General features: G+C 36.5%; 1 protein-coding gene and 1 long non-coding RNA gene across 2 annotated transcripts in view; one reads left to right on the forward strand and one right to left on the reverse strand.

Annotated features, from left to right (window-relative positions):
* Window positions 1-19402, forward strand: part of LOC135082909 (uncharacterized) — a 219061-nt gene that overhangs the window by 159718 nt on the left and 39941 nt on the right. The gene's annotated exons all lie outside the window — the stretch shown is intronic.
* Window positions 2287-4119, reverse strand: LOC135082617 (heat shock protein beta-6-like). Its single transcript, XM_063977396.1, has 3 exons — window positions 3863-4119; window positions 3240-3420; window positions 2287-2728 (listed from the first exon to the last, which is right to left on the reverse strand). The coding sequence occupies exons 1-3, from the start codon at window positions 4009-4011 to the stop codon at window positions 2489-2491; spliced, it is 570 nt and encodes a 189-aa protein (XP_063833466.1). The 5' UTR covers window positions 4012-4119; the 3' UTR covers window positions 2287-2488.

Here is a 19402-nt window from a genome sequence, read left to right on the forward strand (position 1 = left end):
CTTCAATAAGTACATTTTTAATTTTTCATCGAGATTTTAGAAAGTATCAAAGTATTTCAGAATAGTGTAGATAAGATAAAGAGTGTTATAAAGATGACCGTCGTTGTTGAAAGTTAATTTACTCTTAGCTGTTTTCTGGCATAAGCGTGTTTATGTTTGTCTGTCCCAATATGACCTTCTCTTTAATGAGTTGGAATATGACATGCAAGGACTTTTTATAAATTCATGTTCATCTCTACAAGGTCACAGCACACCTGCATTCGACCAGCTATTTGCTTATTTATGAAGAAATTGCTTTAACGGCCATACGCTAACTGAACTACTTTTTAGTTCTTCCGTGATGTCACTAATTAAAACGAAGCTGGCCTTTTAAAATTAACTGCAGTTTATGTTTGGAAGAACTAAAGTTGATTTCGGCCAGTTTCGGCCTTGGCAAAAATGTGCCAAAGTTTTGGCCGAATCTGAGGATTCCTGGAAATTTGACTTTAGGAACTACCTATAATACCTATATGTTGGGATTAGATCTCAATTTCACCTGACGGTAAGTGACGATAATGAGGGCTATCGTTTTTATACTTAACAGTTGGCACCCCTGGCGATTGACAGGACCTTACTCTACAGTGGCGCCATCTTGATGAGTGCAAATGCGATAGTCCTCCTACCACTTTAGCGCTCACCAGTTGGCGCCACTGTCTTCGCTACTAGCAAGTGACAGGACCTTACTCTACAGTGGCGCTAACTGGTGAGCGCTAAAACGATAGCCCTCATTATAACCTTATTATCGTCACTTACCCGTCACCCGTCACCCTGCATATAGTTTTTATCTAACTTTATAATTTCATCAAAATTAATTCAGCTTTATGGACTTCAATACGTAGCTATACTACATCACATGGATATTTTGGATAGAGGTTTAGTCCTTCAAAGGACTTTCTCGTTACACAGGTACCACATATTTTATAACTTCTGTTTGATGTGGTTCAACCTGACCAAAACGTGCCAAAGACTGCACCAAATCATTCTTTTCGGGCAACCATGCTGAATATCCAAACCAAAGCCCAATAATTCCTAAAGCCTAGCATTTCGGCAATAAAAATCGTTCCATCGCACGCTGCATGTTTCTTTAATGTGCTAAATTGCAGAGCTAGCAAGTATCGGACCTTCTGGGAAGCGGGCGCGGCGGTTGCCATGGTAACGCGTCGCATCAACACCCGCCCACTACGTGTGAATGTACAGGTGACCGCGTTAGGCGGGGATGCACTGGGCGGACAGCTGGAGGGTACGGGGATTTCTCACTGAGATTTACGCCCGTATTCACAAACATTATGAAGTCTCACAGTGCGCGTGGACGCACACGGTGACACACGAACCGATCACAGAGCTCTCTTCGATTTGCTGCTTTACTTATGCAAGCATTGTTTTTGAATACGGGCGTTATTCTATCCACAACGAGGAAACTCGGTTTGGATCTCAGATTCTCGCTGAGATGGTTGCTCTCACTCGGCGGAAGACCTCACCCGGAATCCTCAACAACAGATAAACTGACTATCTCACCTGTAATAATTTATTATTACCGGAATACAACAATGCTGTAAGCATTATTGATAAAGGGACAGTCTTAGGGGCGGACTAGAAGAAACCCTACCACTAACCAAATCGAGTGAATTTCATCTCTACATAGGAAATTAAAGCCACAACAGCAGTTTTCATCAGATGGACTTATAAATGATCGTTTCAGCAAGCTATTTAAAATACACATTTTAAATCGTTATTTATTTAGTTGTAAGCATTATTTTTAAATAAATTCCGGTGCCCTAGTCTCTTATAAAAAAGCTAACATCTAGGCTACAATAGCCTAGCCATTCTAGCCTAAATACTTTATCTAAATTATTTCTGAAAAGCTCCCTGTGCACCCCCAACTTTATTCGTCTATGTGTGTGTTTCAGGTCGCGGTTATCTGGCCCGGCCGCGTCATCGATGTCGCACAGATAACATACTGTCTATATTTAATCTGTGCTCTACAAACTGCATTGCACAAAGGAATCTTTGCACTGAGTATTAGAGCTTGGTTTATTGATTCGCTGTTCAGAGTTCTGGAATTGGATTTGCAAGATTTTGTATAAAAATCTCGAAAAATTGTTGATTTTCTTGAAGGTGCTAGCTTCAATATTAAGAAGAAAGACAACCTCAGGAAATTGCTAAAAAAATTAGGATCAACGCTTGAGTTTTAAAGCTATATCTACTAATTAACAATTGTATTAATTACACTATTTATGTTCAACCCTTTATTATGTAGGACGTAGGTAATTTAATTTTATCAGAGTGACATTCTTATTTTAGTTTTCTTAACTATCCAAAAGATAGATCTAATTACGTTTACTTTTCTTTTTTTTTTCTTTCAATTTCTCTAGATTTAGATTATGTAAACTAGTGTACCAATGTTTATCTTGTTCTACTTTGATTACCTATTATTAAATTAATCTCCTTTTCACTTTTTTACTTCAGTACTTTTCGGCGCTGATCTATCAATTAAAGCCAATAATGGAGGCATAGGAGTCTGTATGGTAAGCACACCGTCTCGAGAGAGCGATGACACTATGGCCTCCTTGTCTATGCCCCGAGGGAGGAAGAATTCTCTATGGTACTCCCTGTAGACTGTGCTGCTGTCTGTCTTCTCCTCGTGAATCGCTGTCACCATCAGCACGTTATCCAGTATTTTGACTGCCACCTGCAAAATTTAAAAATGGTGGTGAACATTTTTACGTTTACACAAAACGAATTGTGTGAGTGCTTAAAACTAGCCTCTAAGATTTAAATGTCTGCCTAATGACTTATCGTAGATAAATGTATTTTTCTTAATCGAGAATATACCTACCTAGCAAAAGATGAAATGAAATGACAGAATTTAGGCAGCCTTATTGTTAGAAAGCAATTCTTCCATAAACTCTCGAGGAGTGGCAAGTTTTGACGGATTTTAGCTTTTTTTTAAATTATTTAGTTTAGTAGATAACTAACGAACTATAATTCGGATACAAAAAAGGGGAAAAGCATGAGGACTTCCGAAGCAATTGAAATATTATGCGGTCTACATTTCAAGTAAACTTTTTTTTAGACTTAACTTTGTGAAAAAATTAGGGGGTTAAAGTGGCTCAAATGGTTCGTGTAATATTACACACGGTGCTGCTCGCCAGTTATATACTTGAACTTGGCTTGATGTCTATATAAAAACAACAACTTACTTCATTAGGAGTAAACTGGCTGACATCAAACTGCAGCTTCAAAGTCTTGGAATCCCCCTCCCCCTCCACAAGCGGTGAGTTGGTCAGCATCTCAGGATTGACAGCGGAGGGCAGCGCTGTCTGCGAGGATATGTTCAGCTGGCCAGTCGGGGTCTGGTCGTAGAAGTACATCAGGTTGGTGCTGGGAAATAAAGAAGAAGAAGTCGGTATTTGTCTAAAGGTTGATTTTTTTATTGCTTTTCGATCTTAAATCAAGATCCATAAAGTAAATGTGATTTGATTAGCATAAATGCGAATATTATTAAGATGATTTTTTTGCTTCAAACTTGATATTTAAATGTCAGATTACTAATATGGCTTAGCCAACATATACTAAATTCGATCTATCACTACTATTATAAGTTATGGACGTTAGGAGAGCTTCATTTATTCGCTTGCTTTAAGAATGATAAACCTATTCTTAGTTTTCTTAAGCTTTTGGCTATGAAAGAAGAAAGAAAAAGAAATTTTTCAGTATCATCGATAAATACGCTTATAGCTAAGAATCGCTTTGTTTCCAAGCTGCCTCATTGTCTGTTTTGTATCTATATGCATTGCCAATTTTATACTAGCGTTCAGAATACCTGAACCTCGTCATCTCTTCATCCACCCTCCGCATTTCGGCCTCAAACCGTTCCTTCAGAGATGAGAAGGCGTCATCAAAACTGGACAGATCCGTTCTCTGCACTGGGATATTGAAATTATGGCTTTTCTGCAGTATATTCTCCGCCATCCTGTTGTCTTGACCGGCTGATAAGTTTTAGAAGAGATTTAGAAGAATTTTACTGATAATTTAGAAGTTTTTGGGGTTGACAAACAATAACAAAACTGACAACAACTTCACGTGGTCTGTCAATTAGTGTCAAGCCATCATGGCGCTAGGGCGCCAGTTTGGATAAAAAAGTCTGCAAAATTATAGAATCTATGAAAATTAGGACCACTAAAAAGATAATAAAGAATCATTATGAGATCTCACTCCCCCTCTTTACTAACAACGATATGAAAATAAAATCAAATCAAAATTAAATCCATCCCTAGGGATAAAAAGATGAGATCACAATCATCAAATCGGAACAGATTAAAAAAATCCAATTAATCTATGACCTTTCCCGCCAACATCTTTCAGCGCCATTACGCTATGTTGCCAGATAATCAACTTTCCCCCCGAGATTTGGTATTTAGGCGTCCCACGGCAGATTGACAATCCACCCCCGGTGCTATGGCGACCGAAGTCTAAACATCGAGCCCTATTAATCTCGAAGTGAGGGCGTGTCGAATCTGCAGGGTGACCATAAGGGAAGGAAATTTTCAAATCAAATCAAATCTTTTATTTGCATTACATGTGTGGTTTGGTTAGTGTTTACCATTTTATGTGAGTGGAAGAGATTTAGTTCAGTTAGTATTAAAAATTTAACGAAAATGCATAAAACGTTTTTTTAATTTGTTCATAAAAAATAACGTTTATTAACAAAACTTACCACTACCTATTATCTTTTACAAACATAGGTTAATAAATCTTACTTGCAAAATATTCGCCATCATAAAGTAAAATTAAGTTACTTTCAGTCTAGTAAATATCCAAAAATAATTATAAAAATAACGGAGTAAATGATACACTTTACTATTTACAATGTAATTTGTTTGTTTAACATGGTAACCCTACCCCATGCGAGGGCGCGAATCGCCGCCAAATTGGCGGGAAAGCTGCCCGTTTGACAGATCATTTTTTATTCGTTTGAAAATTTGGCGTTCGTTCCACTGATTGCCAGGTGGCCAGGAAGTGAATTACACCCATTGTTAGATAAAATACTTTTTGCTGTTTTTTTTTTGTTTAATAGTGGTTACTTGTTAGGGTTGACCAATGTTTTTTGTTTTTTAACAAAACAGTGATTTAATGAAATAGATGTATATGAGTAGGCACGGCCCTAAATACTAGTGTTTTATAGGAATAATGTAAAAAACATAAACACAAAATCAGAAACTTAGGTTTTAATTCCATGTCGACGTCGCAATCAGAACTAAATAGTTAAAAACATTTCAAAACATTCATAGCACTTAAATTAACATAAATCAACTGGATGAACCAAAAAGGCAGCTTTTAATTGTCTTGTGTACGTTTTAATGAGTACGAAGTACTCGTACAATCACAAGTTAAATTACATAATTGCTTAAGCAGGGGAAAAATGGTTATTAAGCCAATTACAAATATAATCTGGCTTTGTTAAACGTTAATGTAACGGGGTTATATTAATAGATAACATTCAATCATAAAAAAGATTTAAAAAACATAAAATTAATTGTTAACCAAGACAGTTCTGGCTATAATTTATTTTAAGAATTGTAATCGTAATTTATAATACCTACAAAATTCTCTAATTTCCACATCAAAAACTCCCCAAACCACACGCCCTTGCCAACGCAATGATTAGAAAAAGTAAAAGGGCAAAAAAATATCTATGGCTAATGAAAAAGGAGGTCGTAGCGAATTTAATTCCCGTAAAACGTATCTCGGGGGAGAGTGGGCAAACATCATTACCGCGGTTGTTATGAGTGTAGTGTTGTCCGGAGTTGTTGGTTTTGTCGTGTCAACATTTGTGGCGGTCGATGGCGTAGTCTGTAGGCATGACAACGAAAAAATATGGACATATAAAAGTATCTCTTTTGTTTGATGCATTAGGTTTTGCCTTTGCGCCGCGGCCGTAATAACGAAAAAATTAAGGACATATAAAAGTATCTCTTTTACTGGGTGGCGCAAAAGTACTGGCACTAAAGAAAATACTTTTTTTTTTTTATATGACATTTTCTGTCATTTTGTTGTTGAAAATTGTGTAGTGAACAAATGTAAAATACACTGAAAATAAACATGGACCGTTTTACTCCCCAAGAACGTGGAATAACTGTGTCAATGTTCTTACGGAATAATTCATCAGTGATAAGAACACAACGTGAATTTCGTCGACGATTTCCCCACCGTCCGGCAAGATCACCCGATCTGACCAGTCCAGACTTCTTTCTTTGGGGTTTTTTGAAATCTCGGGTGTATGTGAACAAGCCACAGACTCTCGCAGCTCTAAAAGAAAACATTCGTCAAGAAATAACGAACATATCGCAGGAAGTGTTACGGCAAGTTATGCAAAATGTCATAAATAGGGCTCAAATGTGTATCAACTCTGGAGGTCACCATTTAAAAGACATCATCTTTAAATCCTAATGGTACGAAATTTAATGGCACAAATATACATTTAAAAAAACCTAAATCTAGTTTTCTAATTTAGAAAAAATGTTATAGCTGAACCAAATAGGGTCTTTACTTTTGCGCCACCCAGTATTTGATGCATGGGTTTGCCTTTGCGCCGTAATTAGTGCTTTTTACATGACAAATAACAGTTTACTTACAAATAATGACATTGCAAAATCTCATATTACTTGCTCTCTACTGCAAGGCTTAAAAAGCTCATATTCAGTTACAGGTAATGTTTGTAGAGCTTAAAACATATTAATGGACCTATAATTTTAATGAAGGAACTAGGTAGGTACTAATTAAATAAGTAGTATTAAAATGGACAGCTACCTATCAAACGTTTAACAGGATTCAAATGTTACAGTAGGTACTCAAAAGAAAACAATTCCTAGCTCTGACGATTGTCACTTCTGCAACTCCTTTATAAGCAGAATTTATCTACATCTTGACCGCCGATAAAACTTCAACCAGAAAAGGTTAAGTTTGTCCCAGGAGAATGTCAAACTGTCATTGAACCCGACATAACCAGAAGAAGAATAGAAGGAAGTTGAAGTTAAGTATCGACTCCAGTACAGTGTAAAGCGAAAGGCAGTGATGATAGATATAGAAACTGAAGAAAATTTTCTTGCAGCGTTATTCAAGTAAGTCCTCTATGCTCTAGGGAAAGATGCTTCTCATTACGTAGATACCTACTCTATCATATTATCTCATAACCCGTCCATCAAACAATATTCGGGAGGGCTCGGAGGGACCTGAGCGCGCCCAGTCACGCATCCTCCCCAATCAGTAAATTGGTCGAAGGTAAACACGAGTTGGGGCGCTACCATTTGTTTTTTAATCGAGATCGTTTTTATTTAAAAAATATTCTATAAGATGCCAGTCTCAAACTAAGCAAATCCAGATTAAACGATAGTCATTTAAGCATCAGGCATTAGTAGACAGCACACTTCTTATGTGTGAAGATGGTAGATACTATGGACAACATGACTACTACGGATAGATACCAGATAACGCATTATGCCTTTACGAAGATATGCCAACACATTGAATAAAATACGATTTTCCGTATTTTGGAAAATAACGCGAATCGGTTGTCAGTGTAGCTGGCGAAAGTGACAATACTTCTGTAAAACTTTGTAGCACATCATCATCATCTTTAGGCCCTTTAGTATCTATACCAGAGGCAACTGTACGAGTACAATCTGCCCTACACTCCCCACGCTGGCCGGGACGGGTTGGGAAGCCCTGATCTTCGCTTTCTTATACCTTAGATCCTTTACGACATCCACGAGAAGAGAAGAGCTGTTCCTATTCTATCTACTCAGCTTTAACCACACGTCACAACTCGAACAGGCCTCGAAAGCAATCCGCTCCAAAGAGTATCCATAGTAACGCAGGTTTGCCCAAACTACGAGCTGACACGCGAGCGCCGTGAGATACCCATCACATCCCTATGGAACACTTAAAACTCAAATTTACCACCTTTTACTACAACAATAACTTTGAACCATAACACCGAAACATACGTTTCAAATCGGCAAAGCAGTTAAGGGTTGGAAACCCTGAAAGATGTCATTAGATATTGTGCTTTATGACTAAGAAAATATGTTTTAATTTCCTATTCATTGTGTGGGGAGTGTAGACAGATGATGCAATGATATTAAATGGATTAGAATTATAAAGGGATGAAACGTATGTTTATTATTTTATGATTAGATAGATCGGGTGGTTTTATTTGCGTGTTGGATTAAATGAGAGAATAAAACATGGCTCTTTTGTGAACCTTATGTTGTTTTATGAAGATAGCCCACAGTTTTATTAAAAGAAAGATGGCATATCTGCGACTCTATTGTTTATTAATTGCATTAGAGAGTCATTCGGCTTTTGTTCTCACATATTTTGGTTACTTATTAGCACCTTAATTTTGCTACTTTACTATCACAGTGTTTAGTTGGAGTATCAAAATTGGACCCGATGATTTTTTTAATAAATTTTCGAATTTTTTTTATATTCCGGATTTAGAAACGCCAATAAAATTCGGCCTTTTATTATCAAAATTCACACTGAGCAAATTATTTCAACCAAATTACTTAACCACCCTCGTTCCCCACAAGTCAACGTTACCAGTCATGATCAACAAATCGTCTGTTAATCAAGGCAGATCTCATTACGTCCCCCCCACCCAAGGTGTGGCGGCAAACAGCGGTCCATTAGCGAGATGACTGGTGCGCACGCGCCGAAGTTCATCTTTTTACGGTGAATCTATCAGGTAAGTATGTAATATGAAATTAAAATAATAGCCTAGTTTCCTAAAAAAAAACTTTTTGTCCTACAAATTATATTTTCAAAAAATATTAGACACATTATATTATTATTTGTCAATCAAATGAATAAAGAAAGTAATGAAGTTTTGCGTTGAAGTTCCGCCTACGTCACAGAGTGTTTCACTTTAAAGCACTCCTTAATGCGCATTTTCTTTTGAAAAATAATACTATTTATTAGAAAATAAATTACACTCAGTGCTAGGCCCACGATTGTAGTTAAAAAGAACTGCCTACTTTTAGGATAGACTAAACCCAAAAATCTCCTTACTAAGATTATGCCACTTACCTAAATTAAGTCATTATTAAACACCATGGATAAATCAACCATAATTAAAATAAAAGTGTGACTGATGTAGACAAACTCAGTTACATTAGCGGGACGCGCACGCGCCGCCGCGCCGGCGTGTGTTAATCACGTGATCAATGTATTGGGGGAAGGAAAAAAGATTGAACTCTGTGACGTATAAAAAAACGAAATGTGCCTCTCTTGATTGTGTAAAGGTGCACAAAAGCTGTTAAAATAAGAGTCCATCTTGCACGCAATGAGTTAGGTCGTACTTTGTTAAAAACCATGCATTACTTAGGTACTTTTATTACTTTCGTGTGCATAACTTTTGTAGAGGTTCACGGAGGTTTCCTCAATTTTTAGTTTCATTTTATTTTCACTTTTTTTTTTCGCATAAAAATCCAAATTATTTCAAAACCATCTAACTACTACTTTTTTGTTTCACTGGCTACAGTATTAAAATTATTTTAAAAAAACCATGTGACTCATTACAGGTTTCAGGTGACACCGTTTTGTTTACAGAACTCTAAAAGATGGAACAGGTTTGCATCCCATGCCTAGGTATTCCCTTGTGTAATGTAGATGTCCACAAAGATGAGCTAATAAGCTCTAAAAAGCTCTAATACTGAATTGCGTTAAACTTAGTCCCGTTCATCTTTTATGTCTTATTTATATCTTTATGCTTGATACTCCTACAAATTCCTCCTTCTTTTTTGAAGACGGTTAATTTAATAGCAGACAAAAGAAAGCACAGTAACTATACTATCCATTATTCTATTAATAATCGTCAATCGTGCCACCAATTAGTTCATAGTGCTCGAACCAGTCACGAACCCGCGGCAATCGTGTCTCGTGCGCACCACTCGGCGCCAAGTGTGAGCTGAATATTATTGTCTTTGGAACTTGCATTGTCTATGGTGCATCGGGATCGGGAGTGTAGGAATCGTGACGGTAAGTTAATATTGTTATGTAAGAGGAAAATCATAAAGTAAGTTAAGTACCTACTTACTGTAAGTATTTAGATACTAACACAATCATTTGCCCGCCGCTTTGCCCGTTGAATTTCTATCTGTCACAGAAAGATGTAGTCTAAGGCTGAGTTGAACCACCTAACTTTGACCGTAACTATAACGATAACCGCTGTTTTTTGTATGGATTTTGATAGATTTTTGACGTTTGTCAAAGTTAAAATACGATGTTGCAACCCAGCCTATGTTTCCTAGGATCAGGAATAATGTAATTTTATAACCGGTGAACAACACGACAAGCTGAGAAACTTTAGTTTATATCTTTTAAATAAAGTCAAGATTATGAATGTGAAAGTATTATGAATTACCTCTGTTATAGTGCTAAAGAAGGCTGAAGTGAAGTCTGTTTGTTACGGTTTAACGTCGTAACTGCTGATATTGATAAAAAAATTGTCAAAAAGTACGGACACCATTGGATTTAAAGAAAAGGACACAGTTTCTAGTTAAACTTGAAGGGGAGATGCTGCTGTCTTTCCCGAAGACTATAATCCGGGCCTTTTCAAGGCGAGAGTGAATAGGCACTTACAGGGCAGATATGTACCATCCTAGACTGGGATGCAGACTTAACATCAGGTTCGATTGAGGTCAAATATCTGCCTTGTTATGCATAAAAAAAGATGAGTCTCCAAATGTGAGAAGCCTTTTCATGATATAAATGTGGTATTCATCATTATCGTGTAATTTAATCTCCAATGCCTCTTGCAACGATCTCCACTTTACTAGAAACTACATATAAGGGTATGGTCTACTACAATGATGGCCAAATATTTTAACTGTAATAATACTTAACCCTCAAGGTACAAAAACTAAAAAATATGACGAAATCCTTTACGAAATAAGAATCTAAACGAAATACCTACGGAATTGAGAAAATCTCGTGAACACGACCTCTACATGTAGATACGGACGACAGCACATCAAGCTAAAGCCAGTGGCTTCTTGTCTCGTTGTATTAAAGGCTATTTTGCAACAAAAAATGTAGTACGATGAGCTGTTGACTGTACGATCGTTAATCATAATAACATAATTAAATTTTGTAATGCGGTTGTTGGTAGAGTGGGTAATCGGACTTTGTAAGAAAGTCAGGGTGGACTTTGGAATCATACAACAATTGATTAAGGAAACGCCATTATTCAGGATGAAGAAAGAAAGATTTTAAACAATATTAGGTACATTAAAGTAGGTATAGGGCCGATTTAATTCTAAAACTCAACGTGCTTTACGTTAACAGACCAATCAGAAGGTATATTTTTGAGTAGATACTGAGATTTGATAAGACGTAGCGTGGGCAGGCCTCCTACTAGGTGGACCGACGATCTGGTGAAGGTCGCGGGAAGAGCCTGGATGCGGGCAGCGCAGGACCGTTCATTGTGGAAAACCTTGGGGGAGGCCTTTGTCCAGCAGTGGACGTCATTTGGCTGAAAACGAACGAACGAACGAACTGAGATTTGATCATGAATTCCTTATCATAATTAATCAGAAATGACGTTTTTTAAGTATTTTTTTTAATATAGCCGACAACGGGGCTGGAACCCGCGTTCCTTGGATCTCGAATAGACCGCTGAACTATTGTCATCTCAATCTATGCTTGAATCTGTTATTGGCTGAAATATCAATTATTTACCAACTATAAGCTTGTTTTCTATTCTTTAAGTTTGAATCTTCTTCTTGTCATGTAGACAACAACAAACAATCACAGTGTCAGCCCAAAACTCCGCCACAAGAGTGGTGTTGTCAGTAGCCTTCATTAAATCTTCCTGCGTGCAGTTGTTTGGGCACGCAGGGCACTACGTCATGTGCTTCGTCAACCGGGGAACAAAAAAACACTTGCACTCCAACTTTGAGCCATCCAAAAGTCTCCACCTGAACAGATTGTCCGATTGCGTTTGAATAAAGTAGTTGAGCGTTCTAGACATTCTCAAAAAAATCTGATTCAACCAACACCAGAAACATAGTTGATACGAGCCACGCGTCCTCGCCTGGTTTCCACTCCTCTCTTTTATATTGACCCACTTGTTTAGATGTTTCTAATTTATATGTTTACATAAAGAACCGTACATAAAATATCCCTATACAAAAATATTTAAGTAGGTATTCCATTCATATTTTGTTGAAAATCAAGTAGAAAAGTAAGTAATCAAATTAGTGACTCTTCCGGCGACTTGGCCCACTTTTAGTTTGGTCCAAGAGTCAAGTCGCTGGATTGAATTTTTAAATTACCTTCCCGAATCCTATATTTTCATCATCATCAGGTCAATAATTAAAAAAAAAATAGTATCTGCTGTAGGATGACGACCTTCTTTAATTTACCAAAGTTAAATGGAGGATTTAACCTACACTCCCCACGCTAGTCAGAAGGATTGGGAAGGCCTGTTGATAGCATATTTCTGAGCTTTATGAATAAATCCTTTCATCGTTTTATTTTAAACTAGCTTTCCGCCCGCGGCTTCGCCCGCATGTAATTTTGTCTGTCACAGAAAAACTTTATCGCGCGCGTCTGTTTCAAAAACGGGATAAAAACTATCCTGTCCTTTCCCGGGACTCAAACTATCTCTATGCCTTTCATCAAAATCGGTTCAGTGGTTTAGGCGTGAAATCAAGACAGACAGACAGAGTTACTTTCACATTTTAATATTAGTATAGATTTTTTTTATGACAGATACTCTAAAATAACACGCAAATTAACTACACAATCATCTTTTAGTTTAATAAAGTGTAATAACCCCCTTACTTTTATAGCTCTAATGTTTGTCAATTACCTAACCGACGGTTAACGGCGCTTGCGCATCGCATAATTAACACGTTATTATAATAACGCCGCGTTTAAGATATGGCGCTTTTTTTAAGACTATTTATGAATAAATAAATTACGAAAAATGAGTGTTTTTTTTTTAAATGACATCACTAGATGACGAATTTTTAGCCAAGCAAATGCCATTTCTTCTATTTCTATTCTAAAATCTTTCATAATCCTATTCCCATATAAAAATGTAAAAATATTATAATATCATAGAGTCATACGGTATTGTTGAGTAAACTTTTTTGCCTCCCTATCCCATCAGATCAGCTAGGCCAAAGTCTCTGGTAATGAGGGCTATGATCGTTTTTACACTTAACAGTTGGCACCCCTGGCGATTGACAGGACCTTACTCTACAGTGGCGCCATCTTGATGAGTGCAAAATGCGATAGTCCTCCTACCACTTTAGCGCTCACCAGTTGGTGCCACTGTCTTCGCTACTAGCAAGTGACAGGACCTTACTCTACAGTGGCGCTAACTGGTGAGCGCTAAAACGATAGCCCTCATTGTAAGAGGGTTATCCACTTACAGGAGAGACTAACGCCCGTATTCACTAACGATGCTTGCTTAAGTGAATCAGCAAATCGAAGGCACAGCGTTGAAGGGAGCGTGCACTGGGAGACCTCATAGTAATGTTTGTGAGTAAATCGTAAATCACCTGACGATGATTGTTTGTAGAGCACTCCTATGCCTAAATAACAAAATCCAATAACGAATCTTTGATTATTAGGCACATAGGTTCCATTTGGTCATCCAGGCCAGCTCACCGCATACTTTATTATAATGACTAATCAAAATGGCATACGCCTTATTGTAATTCAAATTGTATTCTGCCTAGTTTTATCAACTCTAACTATGGGTTACACTCATTTTAACGTACGTTGACATCTATAGGACACTATTTAGATACATTATTAGATATTAAAATAAATACAGGGTGGAATATAAAGTTACTGCTAATACCTATCCATTCAGCTATCCACTACGACACTATTTTCACCTTTCGGTCTCACTCACAGCCAATAAAACCCAATGAATGTCAAGTTTATGCCAAGAGGAAGTTTACCTATAATAATAATTATTATGAAATCAGAAGAAAATAACAAGAGCTACATAAGGTTAACTTTGCTTCCCACTTGTGCTCTACTGTGGAAACTTGTGGCTTAGTATTTATACATTGGAGATGGAGTCCGCAACTTACTCACGATTTTTTGTTTTATTTTTCATTTAATCGGTTGTTATATCAAATAATTCGCAGGTTCTTCTGCGAAACCCTCTCGTGTCTTCATTAAGGTCAACCAGTTTGAGAATCGTCCTGTATAGTTTTATATGTCATCTTACCATTTTATCCAATTTGACCTCTGTGGCAAAGCATTTGGAACCAAATTGGCTCAGCGGCTAAAGTCTTTGGAGGCAAAAAATCTTTCTGAATAATTTATATACGAACTAGAACAAAGGGATGCCATATAAGGATTGTTTTGTCGAGTATTTGATGTCTGATGGCGATGACACGATAAGAGGTGACCAAATTCAATGGGCCCGATAAATCAAAGTCGGACGCCGCTCCTATTAGGTCTGTGATTGTAGACAATGTAACGATCGATTCGAAATCGCTTCGCTACGTCTCCAAATGTACAAATCTGTTACATTGGCAATATAAAGCTCTACTTTATTGCATAATAACATTCAAGTCGCTCATTTAAATGGGAAGCTATACTCGAAATAAATATTAAATCGCTTATAGAAGCGGCTCGGTCCAAATCTCCTGCCAAGAGGATAAAATAAACGACGGCTATTTATTCACTTCGGTGCAAATAAATATTATAAAATGGATAATAATTTCTAGGTGCTCCCCGCGACCACCAGATCGTTGGTTCGGTTTGTGGTCGCCGTTCGAGAACATATCTGCCGCAATAGCCATCCCTAAATGCAGGCAGCGCAGGACCGGATAATTATCGTGGAAGTCCTTGGGGAAAGCCTTTTTCCGGGATTTCCACTGTTAAATATTCTACGTTCTCTACATTTTCAGGATGGAAACTTGCTCAAGAAAACCTCATAAAAAGATCATATAACCATCAGCAATTTCCTTCATTAGGTAATATTATAGTTTCTTTACATTGTCTCAAAATCCCCCAAAATTACGTGACATCTCAATTTGCCTCAGCATTAGTCAGCTGACCTACATTTTTGGAATTCCTATTGCCCTTTCGCCTATATCTTTGCCCAGGCGCACGTCGAAGTGGCATTTAGCGGTTATCTGCACCTCTCCTGTCCACTTGGGTCCTTTTATCTTGGCACGCGCCAGACGAGTTTATTTGGACAGAAAGAATTGAGTGGACATGACGAGTACAAAAGGCTCTAGTCATTAAGTAAAGATCGACTTGAAAAAAACATTAGTTGCCCTTCTGACAAGGTAGAGCGATAAATACTTATGTTAAATACTGAAGATTATCTGAAATTGGTCTTCATATTGTGTTCATTTTAAAATAATTTAGGTTATTTGACAGTGATCTGGGCGGAAGATTATAAAAATAAAGCAGTCAAACGATAAGTACTGCTATACCTTTACCTAGTTCTAGTACCTACTTAGTTTCTTTGTTAACATTACCATCAAATTCAAAAATATGATTGACTGTAGTTACATTGGACCGAAAAGTAAAAGGGCCAGTTAGAAAATCTTCAATATCTTCCAAAGTACCTGACTTAGCTTTATGAAATAATGACTAAATTAATTCAAGGTTTTTATTTTTAATAGGAAAAAATTTAAAGTGCGTAGTTTTTCTAATAATAATATGTTTTGTTTCATAAAGCCAACCCTTTTTGTTTGCGGTATAATCAACATGATCTCTCTTTAACTCGCCTAAAAATTACTTACCAAGTATTTTTTCTAAGCTTAACCTTTTTGGAAGGTCCCCAATTCCTATCCGCCTCTAAGATGTCGGATTCATCTCCCGAGTATGTGACAGACAGACAGACAGTGTTATCAGAGAGTGGACAGTAAACCGTCGACACTCTGATATACCAGGATACTCCAGTGCATTATGTGAGCCACTGCATGCCACTGTTTTGTACAAAAAATAGACCACCGAAGAGGGACGCTTTTAAAATATAGTTCTTGCAACTCACGAAGGCGAGTGAGCTTTACTTGTATGTGTACGTGTACATGCACATAACGAAATAACGATAGTGTAATGTCTATCAGAACTTTTGAAAAACGAACAGTAGCGAGCCACCACACATGTAAAGCTCATTTCGTGAATTGGAACCACTATCATTATGTGCACACGTAAGACACACACAAGTAAAGCTCACTCGCCTTCGTGAGTTGCAAGAACTATACAAAGTTTGAACTGCTCTACCTACAACACTGTATCTACCTCTAGTATCATTATACATTACATCGAACATACAACCGAAAGAATGAAACTTGGTACATTAGCTCATCATATTCTGACATAGACCCAACATAAAATATCACTTTAATAAGGCGTATTCTAAGATCTGATGCACAGTAGTGCACCAGCCAAGCTCTATGAAGTCACGTTTTTGCTGTGTTTAAACAATAGCAATCGCAACGACTAAGCAATACCTACCAATGTCACAAATGTATGCGTGGTATAACACGACCACGGAACTAACTTAAAATGATGAACTTCCAACACTTATGCCCTTTGTTCACTTGATCAAAAGTGAAAATTAAAAAATTGTCTAATAAATACGTTGCAATCTTCTTCATTAAGATATGACAATGATGTCAAACTTTATTTACTAAACGTAATTTTACCAATGTTCACAAAAGAGAGGTAGAGTCTTTAGTTCTTTACCCTATTTCTCATCGCCTCTTTCTTTTTCAAGAATTAGTTTTTTGTTTTGGTATTTTTCGGTTATTTATAGAACTTGGCTTAGTAACTACTCCTTGCCAACCTCAATCAGGTCGTATAATCACGGGCATGCGTGGGACCCTCTCGCTCCTCTAATTCTATTATCTGTCCATTCTAAAGGATTTCTTTGCACGCAGATGCCATATTATTTGCGTTTTCCACATCAACTTGAAAAAACAGATACGATTTTACAATATCATTTGAATTTCGTTAGTTAGGTAAGTTTTTTTTATAACAAATCAGGTATTTGACCACAATCGTTTACAAAAAAGTAGCATTTGAAATAGAGTTTTTAACGAAATTTAATCTTTATATTAATTGGGAATCGTCATTGTTTTACGAAGTTAATTATGAGCATAATATAAGTCTATGTTTGTATTGACTTTGTTCATAATAAACTCACAATATTTAGCTTGTTAGCGGTGACTTATAAGCTAGATTCTTTCATCCAAGGCCTATGAAATCAAACGAAGTATTTTATTTGACAGATATGTTTCTGATAGACCACCAACAACACTATCAGGAAGTTTACACCTATCATGTTCGTTTATTTCTTTACAAAAATACATTCGTAGTCGAGCCCAGTGGACAAGGCGTCCGATACAGTAATCTTGCTGTTTTGCGTAAGCGCAGTATGTCAGACAACACAATTGTCCTCTGGGAACGAGCGAGATGACAGTGGCCGAGCTGTGGTAACTGAGCTGTAGAAAAAAGAGAAAAAATATTACTTTTTAAGGTAAGTGCCCCCTACTTCGGTATATTAAGGCTCTTACGACTTTAACATTTTATTTAAAAATAACCAAGCATGATATCAGTATGAAAGCTTTTGTATGCTAAACTTTGGTCTTTTGACAGTAAGTTAATACATAATTTATAGTCATATAGTTTGAACTTTTTTTGTATTAATTGTTCTGCGGACCTCTTGTTTGGATCCTGTTTCGTGACAAAATTTTGCTCTGTTTCTAAGTTCGTGAACTCATGTCCCCTATTTCGGGATAAGGTTTTATGCATCCAGTTAGGATATTTTAATAATGATTAAGGGTTTAATAAATTTAAAAACGATATTAAAAATTTAGAATAAAATAATTATGTGAAATTGACGATATTACTTACCTGAAATATTCATAAGAAATAATGTGTCTAGTATAATATTTTGATTTGTTAATTCTAACAATATGTGAAAATAATTAAGCTCGCCTTTTTGTACAGAACATTGTTGTGTGTGCAATAAAGTCTTTAAATAAATAAATAAATAAATAAAATATTTATATAACCATTATAAATGTAGGGGGGGGGAACTTAACACCCCCCCCCCCCTTCGTACCCATAAAATTTTGATTTGTTATTTCTAGCGATATGTGAAAATATTTATACATATAGCCATTAGAAATGTGGGGGGACTTACCCCCCCCCCCCCCCTTCGTAGCCATAAAATTTTGTTTGTTATTTGTAAACCCCCCCCCCCCCCTTCTTCCCATAATCCCACCCCTGGAGCTGTTTCAAGTGAGGATAGCCCCCCCCCTGAAAATAACCCCAGATACGCCAATGACTCATAATAAAAAGTAAGTAATTAATTAATTTCTTAGGTAAGTAAGTATTAAAAACTAAAAAATATGTCGATTTCTTTAATGGTATGTTTCATAAAAGTACCTAACACCATACATTTATATATCACGAACTTGGAAAAAAGTAACAATAATACGGTTCCTTGTTTCGTGATACTGATTATTCCAAATTCCCCAAGTAAAATTCATGGATTATTGTCAAAATATGTCAATTAACTATTATCTATCCCATATACAATACAAATAAACAAAGATAAATAAAACAAATCGAAATAAAACCAAAATTATGCTGGTACTACTTATGCTAATTTATCTTAAAATTGGTCATATATGTGAACTTCAAACTCGTGTCATATAAATTCTAGTGAACGAAACATATACCGAATTTGGGTCATGAGAAACTTAAATAAATGCATTATTTGTTTCATAACTTACATTTAAATTATCATAAATAATTATTTAAAAACCAAGCATCAAAATGTTATCCATAATATCCTTGAATCGGTAGTGTCACGAAATAGGGGACACCCGAAAAATAATATGTACGCTATTTCGTGAGTCAATTAATCGCAATTTTAAAGGAATTCTACGTTTTCATATAACTTTTTTCTAAGCCAAATCAATTGTCAAGGAACACATGAAACCTCTATTACAAGTTTTATCTAAATGGACGTTCCTTCGCCTTTTTATAAGCTTAAGAAGTTGGAGCGCTAACCTTACGGTGAGAACAACCTTTGCAAGCTGCACGGCTGTTTTTGGCTCTCTGAGAGTTTGAAGCTTCGTATTGCTCTCATTTTTGGCGCCACAATGTTGGTACTTGGTTTTTTAGATAGCTTAAATAATAGAGTTTTTGTAGTAATGAAGAATTTTTATAAATAATATTCCATTTGCTTATTATTTGAGCTATAAAAAAAACTTACGAACTTACGTACTATCACGAACTAGTAGCCGTTTACCTTACTATATTTGTTTTTAGTTCTAAATTATCACTGAGTTCGCTG

This window comes from Ostrinia nubilalis, chromosome 22 (genome assembly GCF_963855985.1).
Source record: "Ostrinia nubilalis chromosome 22, ilOstNubi1.1, whole genome shotgun sequence".
Lineage (NCBI taxonomy): Eukaryota > Metazoa > Arthropoda > Insecta > Lepidoptera > Crambidae > Ostrinia > Ostrinia nubilalis.